Source organism: Globicephala melas, chromosome 10 (assembly GCF_963455315.2).
Source record: "Globicephala melas chromosome 10, mGloMel1.2, whole genome shotgun sequence".
NCBI lineage: Eukaryota > Metazoa > Chordata > Mammalia > Artiodactyla > Delphinidae > Globicephala > Globicephala melas.
In genome coordinates, this window is record NC_083323.1 from 93,163,856 (window position 1) to 93,189,633 (window position 25,778).

General features: G+C 43.7%; 1 protein-coding gene and 1 pseudogene across 1 annotated transcript; both read left to right on the top strand.

Annotated features, from left to right (window-relative positions):
• Positions 1 to 3,278: 3,278 nt before the first annotated feature.
• Positions 3,279 to 3,818, top strand: LOC115844387 (large ribosomal subunit protein uL5 pseudogene; annotated as a pseudogene).
• A 3,060-nt stretch (positions 3,819 to 6,878) lies between these two features.
• Positions 6,879 to 24,356, top strand: MANSC1 (MANSC domain containing 1). Its single transcript, XM_030841269.3, has 4 exons — positions 6,879 to 7,213; positions 11,619 to 11,939; positions 14,893 to 15,033; positions 22,701 to 24,356. The coding sequence occupies exons 2-4, from the start codon at positions 11,717 to 11,719 to the stop codon at positions 23,570 to 23,572; spliced, it is 1,236 nt and encodes a 411-aa protein (XP_030697129.2). The 5' UTR covers positions 6,879 to 7,213; positions 11,619 to 11,716; the 3' UTR covers positions 23,573 to 24,356.
• Positions 24,357 to 25,778: the final 1,422 nt, after the last annotated feature.

Consider the following 25,778-nt stretch of genomic DNA (forward strand, 5'->3'; position numbering starts at 1 on the left):
TAAAAGTTAATTAAAAAGCAAGAGTTCCCCTTGCTAGAAAGAAGGAGTGGGGTGAGGACCCAGCTTCCCCAGCCTTTCAGGGCACCGCTGGAGGGGCTTTAGAGGTAGGATACATTTGACATTGATGCCTGTAGCACCCCTAAAATCACTTCCACATGAATAGCAACCTATGTGGCTTATATACACAGTAAGTAAGAATTAAATAGCCTTTTCATGTTTATAAAGCACTTTCATATACACTGTCCCTGTATGACCTGCCTACAAAGTCGATAACACTTTCCTAATTTTACATAGAGGTTAGGGGGGTTACTCCTGATCACACAGCTAATAAGTGGTAAAACCAGGATTCAAGTTTTCTAAAACTCATTATGCCTCTGTCTACTCCAGACTAGCTCTTCCTCCTGTGTCTTTATTTTACTGGGCACCCCATCCACCTGGTCTCCCAAGCCAGAAATGTGGTTAGCCTCACCACCATATCCAACCCACCACCACGTCTGGAGAGCCTCTCTCCTTAATTTCTCTCTTGTCTCCATGCACAGTTCAGGGCCTCCTCACTTCTCTCATTCCTTGGAGAACAGAAGCCTCTGGCCTCACCTCCTTCAATGCATCCTTCATGTGGCTGGCACGGAGAATTTTCTAGAATATTAATCAGGTCTCTGAACCTTTCACTGCCCTGCTAAAAACCTTCAATAATTCCCCGTGGCTTCAAGATAGAGTTTAAAATTTAGCATATGAGAACATTCTTGCTCTGACCCCAGCCTCTCTCTACCTCCTCCCCGCCTTTTTTTTTTTTTTGGCTGCACCGCATGGCATTCGGGATCTTAGTTCCCAGACCAAGGATTAAACCCGCAACCCTGCAGTGGAAGCGCTGATTCTTAACCACTGACTGCCAGGGAAGTCCCTATCCCTTTTTATACAGGCAAAGTTCATGCCAGTCAGGATGAAATTCCCTGAAAAGTCCTGTTTTCTCTGTCTGGAATATTCAGCTTTTCTCTCTCCATCTAGTTAACTGAACTTCATCCTTCAAGATGTATCTTATGGTTGGAAACTTATGTCCACACAAAACCCTGCACACAGGTGTTTATAGCAGCTTTATTCATAACTGCCAAAACTTGGAAGCCACAAAAGTATCCTTCGGTGGATGTATAAACAAACTCTGGACCAGACAATGGAAAATGAAAAGACACAGAGGAACCTCAAATGCATATTACAAAGTGAAAAAAGCCCATCTGAAAAGGCTGCATACTGTATGATTCCACGTACATGACATTCTGGAAAAGACAAAACTATGGAGATAGTAAAAAGACCCATGTTTGCCAGGGTTTGGGGTAAGGGAGAGGGATGATTAGGCTGAACACAGAGGATTTGGAGGGCAGTGAAAACACTCTGGATGATACTATAATGGTGGATAATATCATTACGCATTTGTCCAAGCCCATGGAATGCACAACACTAAGAATGAGTGTAAGGTCAACTACGGACTTTGGGTGATTTTGGTGGGTCAATATAGGTTCATCAGTTGTAACAAATATACCTCTCTTATGTGGGATGTTGATAATGAGGAAGCTGTGCATGAGTGGGGGCAGGGACATATGGGAAATCTCTGTACCTCCTTCTCAATTTTGCTGTGAACCTATAGGTGCTCTAAAAAAATAAAGTCTTAAAAAAATTTGAACTTATGCACCTCCTCCCAGAAGTGCAGATTAGAGGTCCCCTTTGTGAGCTTCCTTAGTTAGCATCTTCTATTATAACATGTAGTCTTTACACAATCATTGATTTACCTGTGTGTCTTTCCCACTGAACAATAAGCATCTTGAAGATAGATTTATAACCAAGCAGGACCCTATGGGGCCTTCCCACGACAGACCCTCCACCATATCCTCTGCTGTAGCTCTTCTCTGGAGTACCCAGATATAGTATTGATACCGACCAGGGTTCTTGGCCTTCCCCAATCAGTAGAAATTGACTAGAGGCCCGACAAGAAATTCAGGCAAGGCTTTACTGGGGCCCCTGCTGCAGCAGGAGGGAGCGAGCACAAGCTGTTTCCTTATATGGGGTCGGAGGGGTGGCTTAGGTGTTTTGCCCACCCCTTAGGTGGTGTTGCGTGCAGGGGGCAGGCTCAGTACCCTGCTTTTCTCCCAACACTCTGCTTTTGGACCCCGGCTCTTCAGAACTGGCTTTTGAGTTTTTTGGTCTTTTGTATCTTTTTGTCCATAATTTGCCCCAACTCGTGTACGCAGTTATTTTTAGTCCCATATAGTTTCTTTGTATTTTGTTGCTTGAGGAGAGGTTTGTCCAGGTGCAAGCACTGCAGCAAAGGTTCCCTGGTCCCCGCTGGTCTCAGTATCTCACGCATATTTCAGGAGTTTTTCAGAGGCTAAAAACCACCACCACATGGAAGGAATTAACGATTTGATGATAATGAGCAAGTAGCCCCCAGACCTTCTGGCACCTAAGGATTGATAATGTTAACTGCCCTGTTACCTCACCATCAACCAACCAGAGAATTATGCATGAGCCGATCCCACACGCTGGGACGCTCCATCACCCGGCCTTTAAAAAGACTTTGCTGAAAAGCTTCGGGGAGTTCCGGAGTTTTTTGGGCACTAGCCGCCCGTTCTCCTAGCATGGCCTTGCAATAAACCTTTCTCTGCCCCAAACTCCAAACCCTTGACATTTTAGTGTGTTTGGCTTCACTGTGCGTAGGGCACGTGAACTTGTGTTCAGTAACAGATTCGTGTCTGATCAGTCTTTAATTTCCCATGCAGAGGCTTAATGCATACTTTCTGAATAAAATACTTTAAAAAATCTGCCTCCACATAAATGGTACTTCTAAGTATTAGAAGGGGATTTAGAATCTCTTCGGCAACAAGGGGACAATGGATATAATTTCTAATTTAAACTCCTAGTTCATATAAATAGAAATTTTTTCTTTGTTTTTGTTTTTGTTTTTGCGGTACGCAGGCCTCTCACTGTTGTGGCCTCTCCCATTGTGGAGCACAGGCTCCGGACGCGCAGGCTCAGCGGCCATGGCTCACGGGCCCAGCCGCTCCGCGGCACGTGGGATCTTCCCAGACCGGGGCATGAACCCGTGTTCCCTGCATCGGCAGGCGGACTCTCAACCACTGCGCCACCGGGGAAGCCCGAAAATTTTCCTTTAATCATTATTTTCATCAGTGTCCTCTGTTCACTGTCATAACTGAAAAATATATTACTTCAACCATAACCAGGTTCATTGTATCAAAACCTTGCATCTGGCTCTCTTCCTGTTTCCCATCATGGTTCAGGATCAAGGTGAAAAGGAGAAGCCCATGCGGGAACTTCGCATCTGCAAGCTCTGCCTCAACATCTGTGTCGGGGGGAGAGGGGAGACAGACTGACGAGGCAGCCAAGGTGCTGGAGCAGCTCACAGGCCAGACCCCTGTGTTCTCCAAAGCTAGATACACTGTCAGATCCTTTGGCATCAGGAGAAATGAAAAAAGATTGCCGTCCACTGCAAAGTTTGTGAGGCCAAACGCAGAAGAAATCCTGGAGGAAGGTCTAAAGGTGCGACAGTGTGAATTAAGAAAAAGTAACTTCTCAGGTATGGAAACTTTGGTTTTGGGATCCGAGAACACATCGATCTGGGGATCAAATATGACCCAAGCATTGGCATCTACGGCCTAAACTTCTACGTGGTGCTGGGTAGGTCAGGTTTCAGCATCACAGACAAGAAGCTCAGAACAGGCTACATTGGGGCCAAACACCTAATCAGCAAAGGGGAGGCCATGTGCTGGTTTCAGCAGAAGTATGATGGGATCATCCTTCCTGGCAAATAAATTCCCGTTTCAATCCAAAAGTCCAATAAAAAGTTTTCAGTGAAATGTAAAAAACAAACAGACAAACAAAAAAACACCAAAAAATAAAAACCAACGTAAAAAACCAAAACCTTGAATCTGAAGTTCCTAAGTGGGGAGAGGTCTACTTAGCTCCTAGCATGGACCACCTATGAAAGGAGATTCAAAGATTGTGACCTCTCTATACCCTGGACCTTCGTGTATGTCATCTACAGATAAAATGTACTGAGCACCTCAGTCTCTGGTTGCATCAGGAAAATTACTCCAATGGGAATTCACACTGGAGTTTACTTTGGTCGCTCTTCAAAACAAATATTCACAACATTATTGTAATTCAAGAGCAGGTCATCCTCTGGACACAACTAGTAGAGTTAGTTTCACACAATGGACCATTGTTCACAGGCATCTCTGGCAACATATGCCTCCAGTAGCTACTGGCTAAAACCACAGCTGTTGGTTCTCAGGCCTAGAATAATAATCTACAGCTGCATGGTGCCTTAGTTTTGAAAGCTCTTTCTCACTGGCCAAGGTAGAGATACGGTGAAAGGTTAGAACACTTGGCAAGCTGTGTCAGTGGCTTAGTAACATTGCACTTGTTCACCTGTATATGAGGCTGGGGGGAGCAAGCACTAATTTAGAAACAAACTTGTAAAACCCACGCCATCAACAAATATATTTTTGTTAAATATTTACTATATACCTATTACATACCAGGTACTATGCTAAATATCAGGGATAAAATTTTAATAATAGACACCATTGTTTTCATCATTATTACCCATACCTATTAAAAATAAATCATGCAGAATCCCAATGCCTTCCTGGAGTCTTAATTTGCACATTTAACTCAAGAATTGCCAACCTATTTAAGGACCCGCCATGCCTTGGACGATTGAAATAGGATTCTCTTAACTATGCCCCTGATAGAAGGCACTGTAAACTTTTTTTTTTTAATTTTATTTATTTATTTTCGGCTGTGTTGGGACTTTGTTGCTGCACGCGGGCTTTCTCTAGTTGCGGCAAGCGGGGGCTACTCTTTGTTGCTGTGCGCTGGCTGCTCGTGGCGGTGGCTTCTCTTGTTGTGGAGCACAGGTTCTAGGTGCGCAGGCTTCAGTAGCTGTGGCTTGTGGGCTCTAGAGCACAGGCTCAGTAGTTGTGGCTCACGGGCTTAGTTGCTCCGAGGCATGTGGGATCTTCCCGGACCAGGGCTCGAACCCGTGTCCCCTGCATTGGCAGGTGGATTCTTAACCATCTGCGCCACCAGGGAAGCCCAGGCACTATAAACTCTTGAACGTGAAGAAACTGTGATCAGTGGTTGCCTCTGGGGAGGAGAACTAGATTGGGACACAGGGGTGAGAGGCAGGGTTTTCATTGTACAGGCATATCTGGGAGATAGCAGGGTTCAGTTCCAGATAAAGCAAATATTGCAATAAAGTCACACAAATGTTTTGGTTTTCCAGTGCATATAAAAGTTATGCTTACACTGTTCTGTAGTCTATTAAGTGTGCAATAGCATTATGTCTAAAAAACAAAGTACATACCTTAATGTTAAAATATTGCTAAAAAATGCTAGCTATCATCCTAACCTTTAGCAAGTCATAGTAATAACATCAAAGATCATTGATCACAAATCACCATCATAATAAATATAATAATAATGAAAAAACGAGCAAATGCTGTTGGAGACATGGCACCGAGGTAGGAGATAGATGGGCTCTAGGCTAGACATTTACATCTGGCATCCCGTTCACACTTCCTGGGGTGAGAAGGAGATGGGCTCCAGGCTGGACATTCATTACCAACCCCCTGTTTACATTTCCTGAAGCAAGAGAGAAATGGGCTCCCGGACTACATATTTATGAACCGGACTCCTGTCTGTATCTCGAGATCTGCACCTCGATGTAAAAACCAGCAACAGAAACAGAGTAAATAACCAGACATTGGACATTTTTATGGCAGTGACAGAGTGGGACTAAACCCTGTTAAAAGATCAAGAGGTCGGGGCTTCCCTGGTGGTGCAGTGGTTGAGAGTCCGCCTGCCGATGCAGGGGACACGGGTTCGTGCCCTGGTCCGGGAAGATCCCACGTGCCGCGGAGCGGCTGGGCCCGTGAGCCATGGCCGCTGAGCCTGCGCTTCCGGAGCTTGTGCTGCGCAACGGGAGAGGCCACAACAGTGAGAGGCCCAAATACAGCAAAAAAAAAAAAAAAAGATCAAGAGGTCATACATCTCCCATCCTTGGGGCAAGGGAAACATTGCACATGCACAGAAAGGCTCCTTGGGGGTCAAAAAGGAGGGGGCGCCACCCCATAATATGTGATGCTAAGGCCGTCCCACAGGCCTCTGGGCTGTAATCTAGCTTGGAAAAAGTTGCGCATGCGTGTTGGGGAGGGTCTTAGGGCAGGGCAGGCGGAAAAAGAAACCAGATAATTGGCCAAAGGTAAACAAAGACCTGGAAGAACTGCCCTGTATAAATGACCTAACAGCCTCTTTCTCGTGCTCCTCCGCACTAGGGAGGGCGCCTCCATCCTTTCTCTCCGGGTGTGCATCTCTGCCTTGCTTCTACCTCAACTAAACAAATGTTTCTGTCTGCTCTCCCACTTGTTGTGCTGTGTCCCCAATAATAAGCTTTGTACCTGTTTTTACAGTTTTTGTCTCCATGAGAAATGCATTTTTCACTGGGGCAAGAGCCAGGGAGTGTGGTGGCTGGGATTCCTGGTTTTCATCCAGGCTGCCCAGGTTCAATTCCTGGGCAGGGAATTAAGATCTCCCTTCATGCCACCACTCACTGCTGCCTCTTCGAAATCAGTACCAATAGACTTGCTCCAGGCAGGATTGCCACAAACCTTAAATTTGTTGGAAAAAACACACAGAAAAGCAGTCTCTGCTAAGTGCAAACGGAGGTATGCCTGTACAGTGTACATTTGTGTACTGTTTGACTTTCATCGTGGGTATTTGCCTGTTCTCTGGTCTCCAGGAAGCGAGAAGGCGCAGCTGCAGACCCTCAGGCACCCACGAGGGTGGCGCCCCCGCCCTGGCAGCGCGCACAGCGGCTATGCGGGCCGGGGGTGGGTGAGTGGGGAGCCTGGGGACCCGAGGAGGGGCTCCCGGCTCTCCCCGGTGCCCAGGGGGCCTGCTCCAGGTTGCCGGGAAGCAGCTCCGCGTTGCAGGGCGGGAACGTGCCCTTCCACCTCTGGCAAACTTTCGGCCGCCGCAACGGAAGCAGGAACTCGTGAATCGCAAACCCGGGGCTGGGCGGGAGCTGCGGAGCCTGCTGGGCGTCCTCACCGAGCCCCTCGCGGATCCGCCGCTGCTTCCGCGAGCGCGCTGGGCTGCCCTGCACCGGGAGGGCAGCAGGGCCCGGTCCTCCGGTCTCCAGGTAAAGGCTCTCCATCCTCCCCTCCAGCCCCTGCGGGCAGTATCGCCACCTGCGGGGGCAGCGACGCCCGCCGCCCTTTCCCGGGGCGAGCGTCCTCCGCCCCTCCGGGAGCTCGGAGAACTGGCTGAGCCGGATGCTGGTGGCCCCCGTATCCCGGAGAGGGTCTTTAGGCAAGCCAGCAGCAGGGTTAGAAGAATGGTTTAGTGAGCCACGTACCTTTCCTCAAAGGGCAGATTTCCCATTTTTTTTGGTATGATTTGTATCCTGTATTTATCGAACCCGCTAATTGTCTAATACTCTGTAGAGTGTGTTTATACACAGTTATAAACACCTCGATAAATTAAGTTAGATTATGCTGTGAGAAAAATGATTTCCAATATTTGATTGATTGCCGGTACGATCCGGTAACTAGTCAGCAGGCATGAAAGCACAGGTGCATCGTCTCCTTCCCACCTGTATCCTTTTCCCACTCTATTTTAACAGGATTCAACTTCACTTTGAACCTTCTTTTTTTAATTGTAAGCTTGTTTTGATCTCTTTATTGTGGTAAAATAGACATACTGTAACAAAATGTATTATTTTGATCATTTTAAGTGTACAATTTAGTGTCATTAAGTGCGTTCACATTATTGGGTAACCATCCCTACTGTCCATTTTCAGGACATTTTTGGCATCCCAGATAGGAAAACTCTGTACCCATTAAACAGTAACTCCCCATTCCCTCCTCCACCAACCTCTAGTAACTTCAATTCTACTTTTTGTCTCTGTGAATTTGCCTATTGTAGATACTTGATATAAGTGCAATCATACGATATTTGTTCTCTTGTATCCAGTTTATTTCACTTAGCATAATGATTTCAAGATTGTAGCGTGTATGAGAATTTCATTCCTTTTTGTAGCTGAATAATATTCCATTTTATGTATTTGCCACGTTTTAAAAATCTATTCATCTTTGGACCTTTAAGGCCTAAATAATAATGTATTAGAAGAACTAATTTACCTAATAATTGTTTGGTATCATTAATGAGATAAGCTCTTTAGTATTGCTTGTGATCCAGGAGCAATAAAGATGCTGGTACTGAAAGCACAGCTCCTCCCCTACATCCCCTGGCACAGTTCAGGTTTCTTTGCAGCAGGTTGAGGAGAGATTCTTAGAATCCATTCAAAGTGAAGTGTTGGCCTGGTTTTTCTTTTTTTGTTCCTGATTTGTTTTCTCCAGTGACTTGTAAAGTGTGGCAGCATAAAAAGTAACTTGTGCCAGGACTCTTAACCTGGGGAGTCCATGGACAGTATTCAGAAAGTCTGTGAACTTGAGTGGAAAAGTTTATTTTACTAACCTCTAAATGTAGTGCAGTATTTCCTTTAAGAGGCATGTAGGCAAAAGCCGCAGCAGTATTAGTGGTAGGGTAGCTCTGCTTTGCCACCGGTAGAAATCATAGATATTTCCATGTCATGTTACTTACTGTATATATATCAAAATCATTACATTCAACACTACTTCAAAATTATGGCAATGATTAGACCTACCATCTGTTATTTATCACACGGTTGTTCTTATTTTAACTGAAAATGGAGGTAATGGGATCTAGCTTATAGGATTCTTGTAAGGATTAAATGACATAATATATGTAAAGTGCTTAGCATAGAGAACCATAAATGTTATTTTCATTTTACTGTTTTAGAAAGTTGGACATAACAGTTAGCAAGGAAGGTATAGACTTGTGCTGTATTACCATATACTGTTTTTCTAAAAAACTGTTTTGATTTTTTTTTTTTTTACTGACCAAAGTCTACCTATTTATATTAGGATGCACTCTTATGTCTACAGCTCTATAGGTTTTGACAAATGTAATGGCATATACATCATTACAGCATCATATAGAATAGCTTCACTGTCCTAAAAATCCCCTGTGCTCCACCTATTCAGCCCTTCCCTTTCCTCCAGACAACCTCTGACGTTTTACTGTCGATGTGGGTTTGCCTTTTCCAGAATGTCCTAGAGTTGGAATCATACCTTTCACACCGGCTTCTTTCACTTAGCGATATGCAATTAAGGTTACTCTTTCTGTGGCTTGATAGCTCATTTCTTTTTACTGCTGAAAAATATTCTATTGTGTGGATATATCAGTTTGTTTATCCCTTCACCTATTGAGGGACATCTTAGTTGCTTCCAGTTTTTTGGCAATTATGAATAAAGTGCTATAAATATTTGTATGCAGGTTTTTGTCAGGATTTAGTATTGTCAGTGTTTTGGATTTCAGCCATTCTGATAGGTGTGTAGTGGCATCTCATTGTTGTTTTAATTTGCAATTTCCTAATGACAATTTTCATATGTCGTATGCTTCTTTGGTGAGGTGTCTGTTCAGGTCTTTTCATATGCTTTTTTCATATGCTTCTTTTCATATGCTTCTTTGGTGAGGTGTCTGTTCAGGTCTTTTGCTCACTTTAAATTGCATTGTTTGTTTTCTTTTTGGTAAGTTTTAAGAGTTCTTTGTATATTTTAGCTCCCAGTTATTTATCAGATATGTGTTTTGCAAATACCTTCTCCCAGTCTGTGGCTTGGTTTTTCATTCTCTTAACAGTGTCTTGCACAGAGCAGAAGTTTTTAATTTTAATGGAATCCAACCTATCAATTTTTTCTTTCATGGATTGTGCTTTTGGTGTTGTTATCTAGAAACTCACCTAAGGTCACAGAGACTTTATTCTATGTTACATAGGAGTTTTATAGTTGTGCATTTTACATTTAGGTCTATGATCCATTATGACTTAATTTTTGTGAAAGATGTAAGGTCAGTGTCTAGATTTTTTTGGCATATGGTCGTCCAGTTGTCCAGCACCATTTTTGAGAAGAATATCCTTTCTCCATTGAATTGCCATTGCTCCTTTGTCAAAGATAAGTTGGCTGTATTTGTGTGGGTCTATTTCTGGGCTCCTTATTCTGTTCCATTGATCTATTTGTCTGTTCTTTTGTCAGTACTATTGTCTTGATTAGCAGTGATTTTTGGTAAGTATTGAAGTCAGGTAGTGTCAGTCCTCCACCTTTGTTCTTCTTCAGTATTGTGTTGACTCTTCGGGGCCTTTTTGTATTTCCATGTAAACTTTAAAATTGTTTTGTTGAGGGCTTCCCTGGTGGTGCAGTGGTTGAGAGTCTGCCTGCCGATACAGGGGGCGCGGGTTCGTGCCCCGGTCCGGGAGGATCCCACGTGCCGCGGGGCGGCTGCGCCCGTGAGCCGTGGCTGCTGAGCCTGCGCGTCCAGAGCCTGTGCTCCGCGGCGGGAGAGGCCACAGCAGTGAGAGGCCCGCGTACCGCAAAAAAAAAAAAAAAAAAAAAAAAAAATTGGTTTGTTGAGGTCTATAAAATAACTTGCTGAGATCTTGATCGGAATTGCATTGAATCTGTAGATCAAGTTGGGAAGAACTGACATCTTAGCAATATTGAGTAGTCCTATTGAGGAACACGGAATATCTCTCCATTTATTTAGATCTTCTTTGATATCTTTCATCAGAGTCTTACAGGCACATTTAAAAAACTTTTCAGTAATTATATTTCAATATAACTATATTCCTTTGTAATCCTATATATTTCATTTTATACATTTAACAACATGTCTTTTATATATTTTAAAACATGTCAGAAGAGAGCCTAAGCATCACCAGAGTACCAAAGGGTTCATAACCAAAAAAAAAATTAAAGAAGCGGTAATTCTGAGCTAGGCTATCATTTAGTGAACAATTTGTATTCTGGAAATGAGGATATTTTCTGGTATAGCCTTGCCAGTTTCACATTTTTTTTCTGGAAGAACCAGCTCACCAATGGAGTTGGCATTATATGTATTATGACTTTTGTGTTTTTAGGGATGTCAGAAAGAACACTTGCCCCTACAGTTTCCTTCAACTGAGCCAGAATATTCCCCCTGTTGATGGGCTCATTCCTAGAAGGACAATGTATGTAATTTTCTTAGCGCATTGCCTACCACTCAGTAGGTCATTTAAAAATGCTAATTGTTATTACTGAGAAAGAAAATACGTCCAAAGCGATGATCACTGCTTCATCAATGACCAATGACCACAGATTTTGTGTCCTTTCCTCTCCTGCTTAGGAGAGGCAAGAAGAGGAAAGATTCTAAAACTGAAAAGCAGACGACCTCTTCTTTCATAGATACTTGTCAGATTTTAAGCATTGATGGGAGAGTGTATGTGTGTGTGCTTCCTAGCTTTCTGCCAAGTTTTTAATGAAAGGTTGTCTCAAATCTATTCAAAGTGAAACAGATAAAAAATACTTGTTTATTCCTGTCCTTCTATGAATTGTGAGTTGTTTATATTGACTTGAAGGAAATGAAATGTATCTTCTCTAGGTTTGTTCAAAGAAACAAAACTCATTGATGATTGTCTATTTTTGTGCTAGAGAGAAATTCCGTCATCTGTCCAATCTTCTTGAAGCAAACTCAGGGCAGAGGGAGAGTTATCCGACCTTTGGAGACCAAGACTAACCTGAAATTTAAAATGTTCTTCCGGGAGGGATGGAGCTTGACTCACACTCGTGTAATAATTTGTTTCCTGATGCTAAGGCTGTCCACCAGTCAGAACTGTCCCATCAAGAGTCTAGAAGATATGGTCATTGACATCCAGTCATCCCTTTCCAAGGGAATCAGAGGCAATGAGCCCATACACACATTAACTCAAGAAGACTGCATTAATTCTTGCTGCTCAACAAAAAACATATCAGGTAAGTAGTAATGCCCTGGCAACTCTTATTCCATGTGTTTTGTGATGTAAGTAGCTGGTTGATGAGACTGAATGGTTTGTACTGGTGATTCTCAATGGGGTAGAAAAGTGGGTGGCAACATTACTAGGGAATGTTCCATGGTGTGCTCTCCCCTCCCCTAAGCTGAGCCAAAGTTACTGATGAGTGTATATATATCACTCAGATATGTGGGTAGAAAAAGGGTTGAAAACCACTGGTGGTGTGTTCTAACAGGCATCTGGGATATTGAAAACAGAAGTCCTATTTAAATGCTTGGCTTTCATCATCATGGAATATTGGAATACAGTGTGATATTAGAAAGAACGTTTAAACAGAAAGGGAGTTGAGACAAAAAATAAAATTCTAAAGTCATCCCATAGGAGAATCAGCATTTGAGTTTTAAGTAGAAGCACAAAATTTCTGTTTTATCTCCCTTCCCTGGAGCTGGTGGCACAGGTGAGTCAGGAAGCCACTGGCCACTAATTGCAGCTTCTAGGAATCTAAGAGGCATGGGAAGGGGTTTAGAATGACCCATTCTATGACACAGAAGGAAACTGAGCCCCGCAGGTTTGAACCATGCCCTTGCATATTTCAGGCTCCAAACCTATGACCTGAAAACAGAAGTATATATCTAATAAACAAACAAAAAAACCCACGTAAGTTTATTGAGCACCTAATGCCTTGGTACGTGCTGGAGATAAAACAGTGAATAAGATGGAAAAGACCTTGTCATCAAGGACCCTAGAAGAACTAGTGAACACTGGACTCGTGATCCTTACTTGATTTATCAGCTGACTAAATCACATGTTTTCTCTTAGATCTTTATTTCCATTTCATTCTATAACGATTGTGGCGTAATAAGATAAATACACATTCCCTGGCACAGAGGTCCTAAAACCCTGGGAATTTTCTGAGCATAGGAGCTTCTTCTGTTATTCATAATGAGCCCCATTCAATCATACCTGAGCTTATGCTCACGAGGTGACTCTTGGTGGGACCCTGAATCGCGCCAGGATGGCTGCTAGTTGCCAGAAAGACCAAGCTTTGCTTAGAAGCTTGGAACTTTCAGTCTCCTCCACCCACCTCCAGGTAGGGGTAAAGGGGGTGGAGATTGAATTCAGTCGCCAGTGGCCAATGACTTAATCAATTATGTCTACGTAATAAAACTGCCATGAAAGCCCCTAAACAATGGGTTCAGGGAGCTTCCAAGTTGGTAAACACATTCACGTGCCAGGAGGCACCCCAACTCCACAGGGACGGAGGCTCTTGCACTTGGGACCCTTCCAGACCTCGCCCTATGTACCTCTTCATCGGGCTGTTCATTTGTATCCTTTGTAATAAACTATAGCGGTAAGTATTGCATTTTCCTGAGTTCTGCGAGTCGTTCTAGCAAGTTATGGAACCTGGGGTGGGGGGGTGATAGCCAAGTTTGCCGTATGTGTGAATGACCTGGGGACCTGATACTGTGGCTGGCCTCTGAGTGGGGACAGTCTGTTGGGACTGAGCCCTAGACCGGTGGGGTCTGACACTTACTCCAGGCGGTTAGTATTAGAATCGAATTGAATTGTAAGACACCCTGTTGGTGTTAGAGAATCAGAGAACTAGAGACTTTGGGTAGAAATGACACCAGGTGTTTGCTGTCATGAGGAAACAAATACTTCAATGATCTTCTCAAATTGAGCTGTGTGCTTTTGGACACTCTTCATAGAGAAGTAATTTATGGAAGTCATAGAGATCTCATTTAAATTTCTAGTTTTTCTTTAAATGTTGAGATCAACATATATGTGGAATAGAAACATCACCTGCAAATAGGACTGAGTGCCATGTGGGCATATCCTGGCAACATAGGAAACGTTGCATTTCTCTTCAGTTCCGTGATAGGTGTTTAGTAAGAAATGAGGGTTTGCGGCTTTATTCTACAAGCAAAAGTACTGTTACTGCTTTACTGTAAGCAGAGATACTTGTGGGTCTCAGTTAACGGATCTCAGGCTTTTCCCTCTTTTACTGAGTGTTGGTTTTTGACTGTTTAGGGTTCCAAAAAAGCACTTTGATAATTTGCCTACAGCCACAGACTCTAGAAAAATACCCACAAATACAAAGGACACAAAATTTTGTGTACAACTTGGACCCTATGGACCCTCCCCTTTACCTAAGTGCCCCCCAAAATGGTTTGTAGAATTATCACATCGTGGGTGATAGGAAAAGCCAAAGTAACCAGAGTACCTTTCTTGTTACCTGGCTAATGGAGACATGATAGGATAAAACCCCTGCAGAAACGAACTCAGTCTTATTTCCCACTGGGAGAGTCAAGGGTGATCCCTGACCGCTGCCTGATTGGGAGACAAACAAAAATGATAAGAGCAGAAATTTGAAGAACCCAAAGAAGAATGGTACTGATACAAGTAAAAAATAGACTTTGCATTCCGTATGCTGTGCAGCTCCATTGTGGAAGGAGGCATGGTATGTATAAGGCTGAATTTACTGACCCTCCCTGCCCACCACCCTCCCCTCGCCCCACACCAAGAAAACCAGACTGATGGCTTCGTAGGCATCTAAGATGCCTTCAGGATGCGAGACGTACCTCCAGTCATTAGGGTTAGATCCATTTCCTAAGGTCGGACTCAGTAGTGAGTTGTCGACTCAGTATTTCTATGTATGTTTTGATAAATATTTTAGCAAACGGAAGGCTTCTCTCTAAAGAATGACATGTACTATTAAAAACGTTTCGCCAAAATTACCTTCATTCTGATTTTTAAACCCAGGGTCTTTAAAAATTGCTTGCAGTGCCTAAACTAAGGAAAAGGAAATGACTCAGCGGCCAGCAGGCAATGAACAAAGGTTTTTGTGTTGGCCACTAGAATAAATGTGTTCCTGCTTGCCGTATTCTCTGGAAGATCCTATTTCAGAATAATGCTTATGAAACCTTTCATTGCAGGGGACAAAGCATGTAACTTGATGATCTTCGACACTCGAAAAACAGCTAAACTACCCAACTGCTACCTGTTCTTCTGTCCCAGTGAGGAAGCCTGTCCCCTGAAACCAGCAAAGGGACTTATGAGTTACAGGATAATCAGAGGTAATAAAAACATTGTTCTTTGTCTTCTGTGATTGGAATGATTTAAGGATATGATTCATGTAGAAAGGTTTTCTGCAAGAGTTTAAGAAGAACTGCCAAAAGGGATCACAAATACACAGGCACATCAGAAAAAATCTCATGATTTAAAATTCAGTTGATTCAACCAAACATCTTTCTTTTTTCCAGTTAAAGTATTTAATACCTATGAATGATAGTATTTTGTTTTGTTTTTGTTTTTACCTTCTTAAGGTAAAAGGCACACAGATCTTTCATGTAAACATTTTGAAACATGTCTTTAGAACCGTGTTAGCAACACTGGAATAAGTCTCCAGGTCTCCAGGGGTGACTATTTTGAAAGGGTTAAGACGATGTAAATACAGTATATAAAATTCCGGTACATTAGGTTCCAATTATTTTGTAATCACATTCTCTGAAATCAAACTCACTGGATTTTATTATCCAGACCTGGAAGGAAGCTCATTTAAGAAGTTTTTGAGGGGCTTCCCTGGTGGTGCAGTGGTTGGGAGTCCGCCTGCCGATGCAGGGGACAGGGGTTCGTGCCCCGGTCCGGGAAGATCCCACATGCTGCAGAGCGGCTGGGCCCGTGAGCCATGGCCGCTGAGCCTGCGCATCTGGAGCCTGTGCTCCGCAACGGGAGAGGCCACAATGGTGAGAGGCCCGTGTACCGCAAAAAAAAAGAAGTTTTTGAGAAAAAGCTACATGCCAAATTCTGTGCAAGGCATTGGAAACAGAGTCTCCACATTTGGAAATGACATATTTGCTCAGAATACAGAAAATAAACAAGTAAAAATAATATAATTATTTGGATATGCCTTGGTGAGATTTTGGCTTGTTAATTTTTCAGGATGAAATGCTTTCAAGTATGAAGTTTACTTTAATTTCAGTTTTATAAAGTTTTTGTCCTTACACCCTTAGGTATTAATAATATTCCCTGCATTTATTCAATAAGAAACAAATTTTATTTAGCATCTTCTATGTGCCAAGCACTTTTTACGCCTTAAGGATAGAAAGATACGACACTAAACATGAAAAACAAGGTTCTCATTTATGGAACTAATATTTTAGGAGAGAGAGACAATAACCTTAATAAATAAATAATCAAGAAAAATAGTCACCATGGACATAGAGAACAGACATAGAGAACAGACTTGTGGTTGCCCAGGGGTAGGGGGTTGAGGAGGAATGGAATGTGGGAAGCTGGGGTTAGCAGATGTAAGCTTTTATATATAGAATGGATAAACAACAAGGTCCTAGTGTATAGCACAGGGAACTAAATTCAGTATCCTATGAAAGGGCTTCCTGGTGGCACAGTGGTTAAGAATCTGCCTGCCAATGCAGGGGACACAGATACGAGCCCTGGTCCGGGAAGATCCCACATGCCGCGGAGCAACTAAGCCCGTGTGCCGCAACTACTGAGTCTGCGCTCTAGATCCCGTGAGCCACAACTACTGGAGCCCACGTGCCACAGCTACTGAAGCCTGTGCGCCTAGAGCCCGTGCTCCGCAGCAAGAAGCCACCCCAATGAGAAGCCTGCGCACCACAGTGAAGAGTAGCCCCCCCTCGCCGCAATTAGAGAAAGCCCGCGGGCAGCAACAAAGACCCAACATAGCCAAAAATAAATAAATTAATTAAATAAATTTATTTTTAAAAAAAGGTGGTTGGTTACCCTTAACAAAAGAAAGTATGTATATAAACTGAATCACTTTGCCGTACAGCAGAAATTAACACAGCATTGTAAATCAACTATACTTCAATAAAAAAATTTAAATAAAAAAATAACAGTGATCATAATAAAATGAAACATGGCCTTTATATAAGAATATATTTTCAAAGCAGAGAAAATTAAAACATAAAATTCCCATTTAAAAAATAGTCATAAGAGCTATGCAGATAATTGAGCTAAGACAACATAATAGATAATCACAGAGGGACTTCCCTAGCGGTCCAGTGGTTAAGACTCCTCGCTTCCATTGCAGGGCATGCAGATTCGATCCCTGTTCGGGGAGCTAAGATCCTGCATGCCATACAGCAGAGCCAAAAAAAAAAAAAAAAGATAGTCACTGAGTAGACCGGCTGGATTAGGCGATCAGGGGAAGCGTCTGTGAAGATGTAACCCCTAAGCTGAGATCTGAAAACGGAGGAGCCGGATGTGAGAAGATTGTAGAAAGACCTTCCAGGCAGAGGAAACAGCCTATTCTAACATCCTAAGGCAGAATGGTTTGGGAGTGTTTGTTCAAACGCTCCAGTCTCAGCAGCTGACTCATAGTGAACCATGGAAGGAGTGATATGCAAGAAGGAAGGAAGGTGGGGCCATCCCGTCAAGCTCTGTAGGGTAGGGAGTTTTTATTTTCGGTGCATGATGGAAAGCCATTGGAAGGTTTTCAGCAGGCATGTATAACGAGCTGTTTTAAAGGTGATTTCTCAAAGCTCACTGTGACCGCTCTATTGGGAATGGACAATGGCGCAGCAGCAAGAGGGCATGTGGGAAAACTGGGTAGGAGGCTGGGACGAGATCCGAGTGAAAGGCCATGGCCTTGGGGACCAGGGAGACGGTGGAAGAGATGGAGGGAAGTAAACACACGAGCCATTTGAGCGATAACATTGACAGGGCTTGCTGGTGGTGTGGATGTGGGGAATGAGGAAGAGCGAAGAGTGAAACGGAGTCCTAGTCCTGGGCTCGAGCGTCTGGATGGGTGGCGGTGCCGTCTACTGAGCCGGGGAAGTGGAATTGCGGTTGGGAGGGAGAGTGCAGTCAGGGTTCTCTGGGGAAGGATGCTGCCCAGGGCATCCGGACACGGACTCTGCTTTGTCCCCTGAGTGAGGCTGTGTCTGAGTTTCGTTCATGAAGCAGGAAAACCTGATGTGTCAAACATTCCCTTAAACAGCGTAAAGCACAGATTGCTTGTGTAAATTCTTCCTACATAGTGGTAGAAGCTCAAGTCTAAACAGATTGGCAGATAAGGTACAAAGTTTCACTTTTGCCTGATGAAAAATTCTGGAGGTGGTTGATGGTGAGGGTTGCACAAACTCAATGCCACGGAACTATACTCTTAAAAACGGGTTAAAGTGGTACATTGTATGTAGTATATTTTACCACAGTTGTTAAAAAGAATAACTTTTTTTAGAAAGACTACGGCACAGAACAAATTAGGCCCCTCAGAGCAGCCAGGATCTTACCTTGGGTGGAAAGTATCTTGTCTCCCTGCCCCTTCTGGGCTTCACACTGGCCAGGGCAGTTGCCCCTGACTGTTCGCCTCCTTTACGTCTATATATAATCTTGGCTAAAAACACCGGGACCTACAGTGTTGTGCGGATATGGCTTCTTGCTTGTCCTCTTTTTTTTTTTTTTTTTTTTTTTTTGCAGTACGCGGGCCTCTCACTGTTGTGGCCTCTCCCATTGCGGAGCACAGGCTCCAGACGCGCAGACTCAGCGGCCGTGGCTCACGGGCCCAGCCGCTCCGCGGCATGTGGGATCTTCCCGGACCGGGGCACGAACCCCTGTCCCCTGCATCGGCAGGCGGACTCTCAACCACTGCGCCACCAGGGAAGCCTGTCCTCTTTTTATTTCATCACCTGGAACGTGGCAGAGCCTGTTGGACACCCAGGGATGGTATCCAGCAGCCTGAGTTTCCAGTGAGGTCAGGGCTCGAGACACTAATTGGAATGTTTATTTTTCTCCTTCAAGAGCTCCCATCAGGTGGAAGTTGGACCATCACATCTGCCTTTCTGATCCCTTCTCACTGCCTCTTCTTCATTGTGTCCTTTCTTCCACTGTCAGTGTGTATTCCCTATGTCTATCAGCTATTTCACAATTAAAGCAGAATATTAAAGAAATTATAGGTAATTGAATCTAGTCATTCGACTTCCATAAAAATCTATACCAAAGAAAAAGCTGTTGTTGTGAAACTGTTTATCACGTAATTAGCTTAAAAAGTGAAAACAGCACTTTTTGAATTAGTTTAAAGGAAATTAGTTTAAAAGTTTCTACAGCTTAAATGTCCAAATGCTAGGGAATGGTTGGGTATAAAGTATAATGGATCCCCCTGAGGGAATACAATGCAGATGTTAAAAAATAAGTTTGAGATGTAGAAATAAAATGTCACCTAAATTTCAGGTGAAAAACACCCAGTTTTTAAATTACATGAAAAAAATTTAATTTTAAGGTATGCATAAATGTTAATAGTTGCTGGGACATGATAGAAATTATCGTTGAATTTGTTTTATAACTTTCATAATACTTCTGTCATGTTACTGATTTTATAATGCATGTATAAAGAGGGAGTATGTGGTAAAGATTCCATTTTCTCCAGTGGAAGTGGGAGAAAAGTGAACTTGGCTTGTGCCTAAACCTTTTAAGGGCAAGCGTGAAGGGTGAATGAAGTGGAATTAGAATCGAACAATTCCTGTGTCAGCCACCAGGGGGCACCATCAGCCCAGAGCCGGTGGCTATCTAGGGGCAAAGTGGCACCAACCCCGGACTTGTGTGCAGCAGGCTGTCTGTATCTACAGATGTTTACAAATTGTGTTTGTAATTCTATTTATGAATCTGCCCGTGTTGATGGACTGAGATTGCCCCATAAAAATAAATATCTGCCTCCTGGTCAGAGTGAAATTCAGTAGATATAAGTTTGGTGGTTTGTTTTCAGATGAACTCTAGTTCCTGTAACTGACGAATATTTACAGACTGAAAGTTTGAAAGATGACAGTGTGCTCTCTTCATCCTGTAAAACCATTGCCGCTTGGCATTATTTAATGTTTGTTTGTTTTTGGAGCTTGGTGGTCTGTCATTCCTCCAAGGACTAGAATAGGGGAATTCAGAAATAGAATAAATTGAAAGTCTATTTGCTCAGCTGGTTGCCAAGTTAATAGTCAGTCCCTAACTTTTTTTATCTAGTGAAGTCACTTGACAATGAAAGTCAAAAAAGCAGTTGAGGACACATTTCCCAGCTCCTTCTGTAGCTCATGGCTACGTGACTGAGAGAAAACACCACACCCCAAAGGCAAACATCAGTGGGTGAGGTGAATGGAGCAGGTGTGGAGAATCCCTGTGTGGTTGTAGGATCTTTGCCAATGGATGAATCTTATCAAGAAATGGGAATAGCCCTAGCTTTGCTTTATTTATGACCTTGTATTCTTGAGAAAGAAAACAGCTGTTTTGGTCATTCTTGTCAATGGCCTTATTTTAAGTTTCGAGTTCACACATATCACAGAGCATTTATTTAGCCTTCTTTTTAAACTTTAAAGTGAAATATGATGAGTCCTGCTCTTTTTAAAAATATCTGACACGACCTGTGTCAGATACAGGTGCTGTTTATCTCGTGGTGACACTATGCCTGTGAATGTGATATCACCTGCAGCAGAAACTCTTTTCTTCAGCATTGTTGGAGGAATTTCAGGCATCCAAATTCTATTTTAGAGTGTCCTAGAGCAGGTATCCACAAACTTTTTCTGTCGAGGGCCAAATAATAAGTATTTTAGGCTTTTCAGGCAAGTCTGTTAGACTTAGTGGGCCACATGCAATCTGTCGGACCTCCTCACTTCTGTCCTTGTCGTAGAAGCGGCCACAGACAGTATGTAAACAAATGGGCAGGCTTGTATGCCAATTAAACTTTATTTATGGACACTGAAATGTGAATTTCATATAATTTTCACGTGTTACAAAATATTATCCTTCTTGATTTTTTTCAATCATTTAAGAATGTAGAAACCATTCTTAGCTCGCAAGCCATATGAAGATAAGTGGCCATCCTTTGCTGACCCCTGTCCTAGACGGATTACTAAGTGACAGTTCTAAAGGACCTCTGAGTACTGTGAAGCTTAGAGAACAGTCAAAGATGTCACAAATCTGAAGTTGCCTCTGGATCTATTTGTTAGCAGAGTGGAGAGTGAGATCTGGTTTAGAAACTGGTATTGAGGGGAGTTGAAATAGAAGACGGAAAAGAGAAGAGGGGAGAATCACCGTTGCTTCCTTCCTTGTGTTTCTGCCGTTCTAATTTAAGTGAAATGATTAGCCAAGTAGCAGAGTGATACAGAGCAATTCAAGTGGTCTTTCTCTGTCCCGGATTGCTGTAACCAGCCTTTTCAGTTCGAGCTGTGATAAACGGCATGTGTGACAAAGAGCAAAACTCTAAACTTTCTCACACAGGAGGAGGATCTGAGGCTGGTTCCTCCTCAGCAGGAGTTGGGACTCTGTGATTTTCTGCTCTTTATGCTAGCCACGTGGCCATAATGATTTCAAATACTGGTCCATGGTCCTCAGAACCCAAGATGTTGGCTCTAAAATTTTAATCTTCAAGGGTCAAAAGAAAATCTCTCAGATCGCCTTCCTCCCCTGAGTACAGTGCTGAAAGCTGGTTGTTTTTTTGTTTAATATTTATTTATTGGGACTTCCCTGGTGGTCCAGTGGTTAAGAATCCACCTTCCATGGGCTTCCCTGGTGGCTCAGTGGTTGAGAGTCCGCCTGCCGATGCGGGGGACACAAGTTCATGCCCCGGTCCGGGAGGATCCCACATGCCGCGGAGCAGCTGGGCCCGTGAGCCATGGCCGCTGAGCCTGCGCGTCCGGAGCCTGTGCTCCGCAACGGGAGAGGCCACGACAGTGAGAGGTCCGCGTACCGCAATAAAATAAATAAATAAAAAAGAATCCACCTTCCAATGCAGGGGATGCGGGTTCGATCCTCGGTCAGGGAACTAAGATCCCACGTGCTGCGGGGGCTCTAGAGCCCACGTGCCACAACTACCGAGCCCGCGTGCCACAGCTACTGAGCCCATGCACTCTCGAGCCCATGCGCCGCAGCTAGAAAGAAGCCTGTGTGCCACAACGAAAGATTCCACATGCCTCAAGGAAGATCCCGCGTGCCACAACGAAGGCCTGATGCAACCAAATAAATAACTATTAAAAATATAAAAATGCAGGCTTTTAGTTGCGGCATGCAGGATCTAGTTCCCTGGGCCCCCTGCATTGGGAGCACGCAGTCTTAACTGCTGGACCACCAGGGAAGTCCATGAAACCTATTTTTTTCATTGAAAAACGTCATCAGCTTTGTGCTGCCGCCTTGGCTTCAGGGACCCTCCAGCTTCCTCCTCCTCCTCCTTGTGGAAGGCAAGCCACTGGGATTTTGTCTCCTCTCCTCATTGTCCTGTGGACTACCCCGCCCCACCGTGATATCTCCCCTAGGGATTGCTTGCTTCCCAGTTGTCACTGCAGTCCCAGCTGACACAGCTTGTGCCTCACACCAGCATTTTCTCTGCCAGTCCTCTTCCTGCCACATCATCCCAGCCCAGCTGCCTTTCCTGGCCTTGGCCCCTGAAGGGTCCGTATCTTCCTAAACCTCTTGCTGCACATGCTGAGCTCCTCTTAGCATCTCTGCTGTTCCCCTCCCACCTCTTCCTTCATTTGCCCGATGCTCCTCCGCACATTTCTCTTCTCCTCTGGGCCAACACTCTAGAAATAAACCACAGCATCTGGGGGAGAGGCAGGGTCATCAGGATCTGATTTAGCAATTCGTATTTTTCCATTTTGCACCATGAAATGTCAAGAACCAACAGTTTGAGGTCTTATTGAACAAGCTGATAACGTTTGTACTTGTTAACCTCCCTTCGCATGGAAATATGGAAGTCTTTTTTAAATTTTCTTTCCGTCTTCAGATTTTCCATCTTTGGCGGGAACTGATTTGCCAAGCCAGGAGGTAGCCCAGGAAGAGTCTCTGTTCCGCAGCAGGTCTTCACACACCATCACTCCCACGCCCCCTCCTCCCACAGGTGATTCAGAGCCCACGGTCTTATGGAGAGATTCATTTTCTCAGAAGTTTGGATCCTCAGATCACTCGGAGAAACTACTCAAGATTGACCTGGCAAGTCCACAGTGGACTGTTTATAAAGAAAATGACCAGTCTCAGAAGTCACCATCTTCCTCAGAACAAACAGTAGCTCATCTGCTGCCTGAATATGTGACAGTGTTCCCCAGTACAGTGGCAGTTGCCGCTCTGCCCGCTGTCCTGGCCACTCCAAAGCCTGCATCTCTCCCTGCCGCCAACGCTGCAGAGATACCTTCTGTGACTCCTCAGCCTCAGGGGGCCACCTCTGCCCCACCTGTAGCCGCGGTCACTAACACGACCACAACTGAGGTTCCGACTTCCATCTTTAGGGCATCGACACACTCGAAAGGCCCACCAGACACGGTGCCCTTTAGAGACGTTTCCAGCTTGACCTGGAACACAGAGGCTGCCCGGGACCCTGCTACGTTTCCTTTGTCAAATGTGAATTCTCCCACTACAAATACAACAGCTTCCCAGGAAGATGGGAAGGCCAGCTCTGGTGGGCCCTCCCTGAGCGGTGCTCCAGAAAGGCAGCCGGGCCTCGCATTTGAACAGTGGCTCCTGGTCGGGACCGTGCTCTTTGGGGTCCTGTTCCTCGCCATAGGCCTGGGTCTCTTGGGCAGAACGCTCTTAGAATCCCTCCACAGGAAACGTTACTCGAGGCTTGATTATTTGATCAATGGCATCTATGTTGACATCTAAGGAGGACATCTTTTTTTTTTGGCTGTGGGATGTGGGATCTTAGTTCCCCGACCAGGACCAGGGATCAAACCCGTGCCCCCTACAGTGGAAGTGGGCAGCCTTAACCACTGGGATGCCAGGGAGGTCCCTAGATGTCTCTTTATTCATGTAGTTACTAATAGCCCCTGTGCAGCGAGGTTCTGCTGATTTGCTCACCTTCGCAGGATTTTTCAAGTATTTTGAAGACAGGCAGAGATGCCTCCTGCCACTCTCTTTGCTTGTTCTGCGAAAAGAAGCGGGGGAAAGAAACAAACTGGGTGATTCGAAGGATATGTCTCTAAAATATTAGCTGAAAACAAAGCTCTACCTAAAGCAATAAAGAATAATTGCTACATCAATTGGAAAACGGCTGGCTTTTTACAAGGAAAAAGGGTTAGGACTCCTAGGCTCCAATTCATTAATATTTCTGGTTCCAGATAAAGTCGACTGTTTATGGTATTAATTCTAATGGATTTACTTTCCTTTTTTATATGAATTCCAATAAAACTTATTCCAGATGTATTTCCTTCCAATTAACTATCTGAATAAATCTCTTGGTACTCAGTTAATGTTCTTTGCAAGTGACACGTCCAGCTGGATAACTTTAAATTTATTCCCACCAGCAAAATGATTAAACGATGAAAATATGTGTTCTAAGTTAAAATGACAAACCCCCCTTATCCCATCAATGAGCAAAAGAGGTTCCTTTGGGAGAATTCTAGCAGAATATTAGCCTGCATGGAGATCATGATAAGTTCTGATAAATGGCCACATCTACTTTGGGTCTGCTCTAGTTAACTATTTTTTCAAAAAAAAAAAAGTAATATAGGCATTTTCCAAACTTAAGTAAATTTAGAATGTAACAGTATTATTTATAAGTCCTTATCTAAACTTGACCAATAGTCAATTTTGGCTTTGTTTGGAATAACATGGGAATAATAGATAGCACTTAAAATTACAGGCGCACCTCATTTTATTGTGCTTCACCTTATCATGCTTCACAGATACTGCATTTTTCACAGACTGAAGGTTTGTGGCAGCCCTGCCTCAAGCAGGTCTATCGGCGCCATTTTTCTACAGCATTTTCTCACTTCATGTCTCTGTGTCACATTTTGGTAATTCTTGCAGTATTTCAAACTTTTTCATTATTCTCTTTGTTCCGGGGATCTGTAATCAGTGGTCTTTGATGTTACCACTAGGAATTGCTGCAGGCGCAGATGATGGTTAGCCTTTTTTAGCAATATTTTAAAATGAAGGTATATACTTTGTTTAGGCAATGCTATTGCACTTAATACTACAGTACAGAGTAAACATGACTTTTATATGTACTGGGAAACAAAAATATTCGTGAGACTCGCTTTCTTGTCGTATTCACTTTACTGCAGTGGTCTGGAACCGAACCCGCAATATCTCCGAGGTCTGCCTGTATTATTAAGTGATTAGCATGCTGTAATGTTTATTGATTAGTTATTACAGTGTCCGAGAAATGTTTTGAGTAACGGGGGTTTGCCGGACAAGTTACAGTGGGGTAACTGGGAATCCAGGAGACCGCCTGGGTCAGTTCGACATCTCATCTCTCTGGACTTCAATTTGCTTATTTGCAAATCAAGAGGTTTGGTCCCTGGTGTCATCAGTGTTTTTAAAGACAAAAATGGGATTCAGGTGAGAATTTATACAGGGAACGCTAGAGGGCAGTAACTGGTTAATAAGTAGAGCAACGAAGGCAAATGTAGAGGAGACAGAAACAGGCTTTGCTCCTTTCCTCCTCCTTCCCGTCCCCTCGCCTGGAACCACTCCCCCTCCCCCCTGGTTTACCCTAAGCTCATAAAGCTCATTAAGAGGAAAGCTGGTCTATTGAAAATACTACTTTTCATATGTTTTCCAACTTAACAGCTTGACACAAATCTCCAAGGGGTTTACATAAGCTTTAAGTAGGTTGAATAAATAAAACCTTGACTCAGTTTAATTTAACAAGTATTTATTGAATATCCACATGTAGGCCAGAATCAGATTAGTAACTAAGTACCTTGGAATTTTAAAATTTCTCCTCCCTTTGTTAACAGAATTGGATATTGGAAATAGGGCTTTCTGTGGACGTTTATAAAGGTGTTCTTCTGGAGCTCTCCATCCACCTTGCCGTCTGCAGTCTTTCTTGCGACGGACAAATTTGACTGGGAGCCCAGATGAG

Bases quoted from the DNA above. Each gene is read 5' to 3' on its own strand.
- MANSC1 (XM_030841269.3), top strand. From the start codon at position 11,717: ATGTTCTTCCGGGAGGGATGGAGCTTGACTCACACTCGTGTAATAATT. The intron at 11,940-14,892 runs GTAAGTAGTAAT...CTTTCATTGCAG, and splicing joins CTCAACAAAAAACATATCAG to GGGACAAAGCATGTAACTTG. The intron at 15,034-22,700 runs GTAATAAAAACA...TTCCGTCTTCAG, and splicing joins GAGTTACAGGATAATCAGAG to ATTTTCCATCTTTGGCGGGA.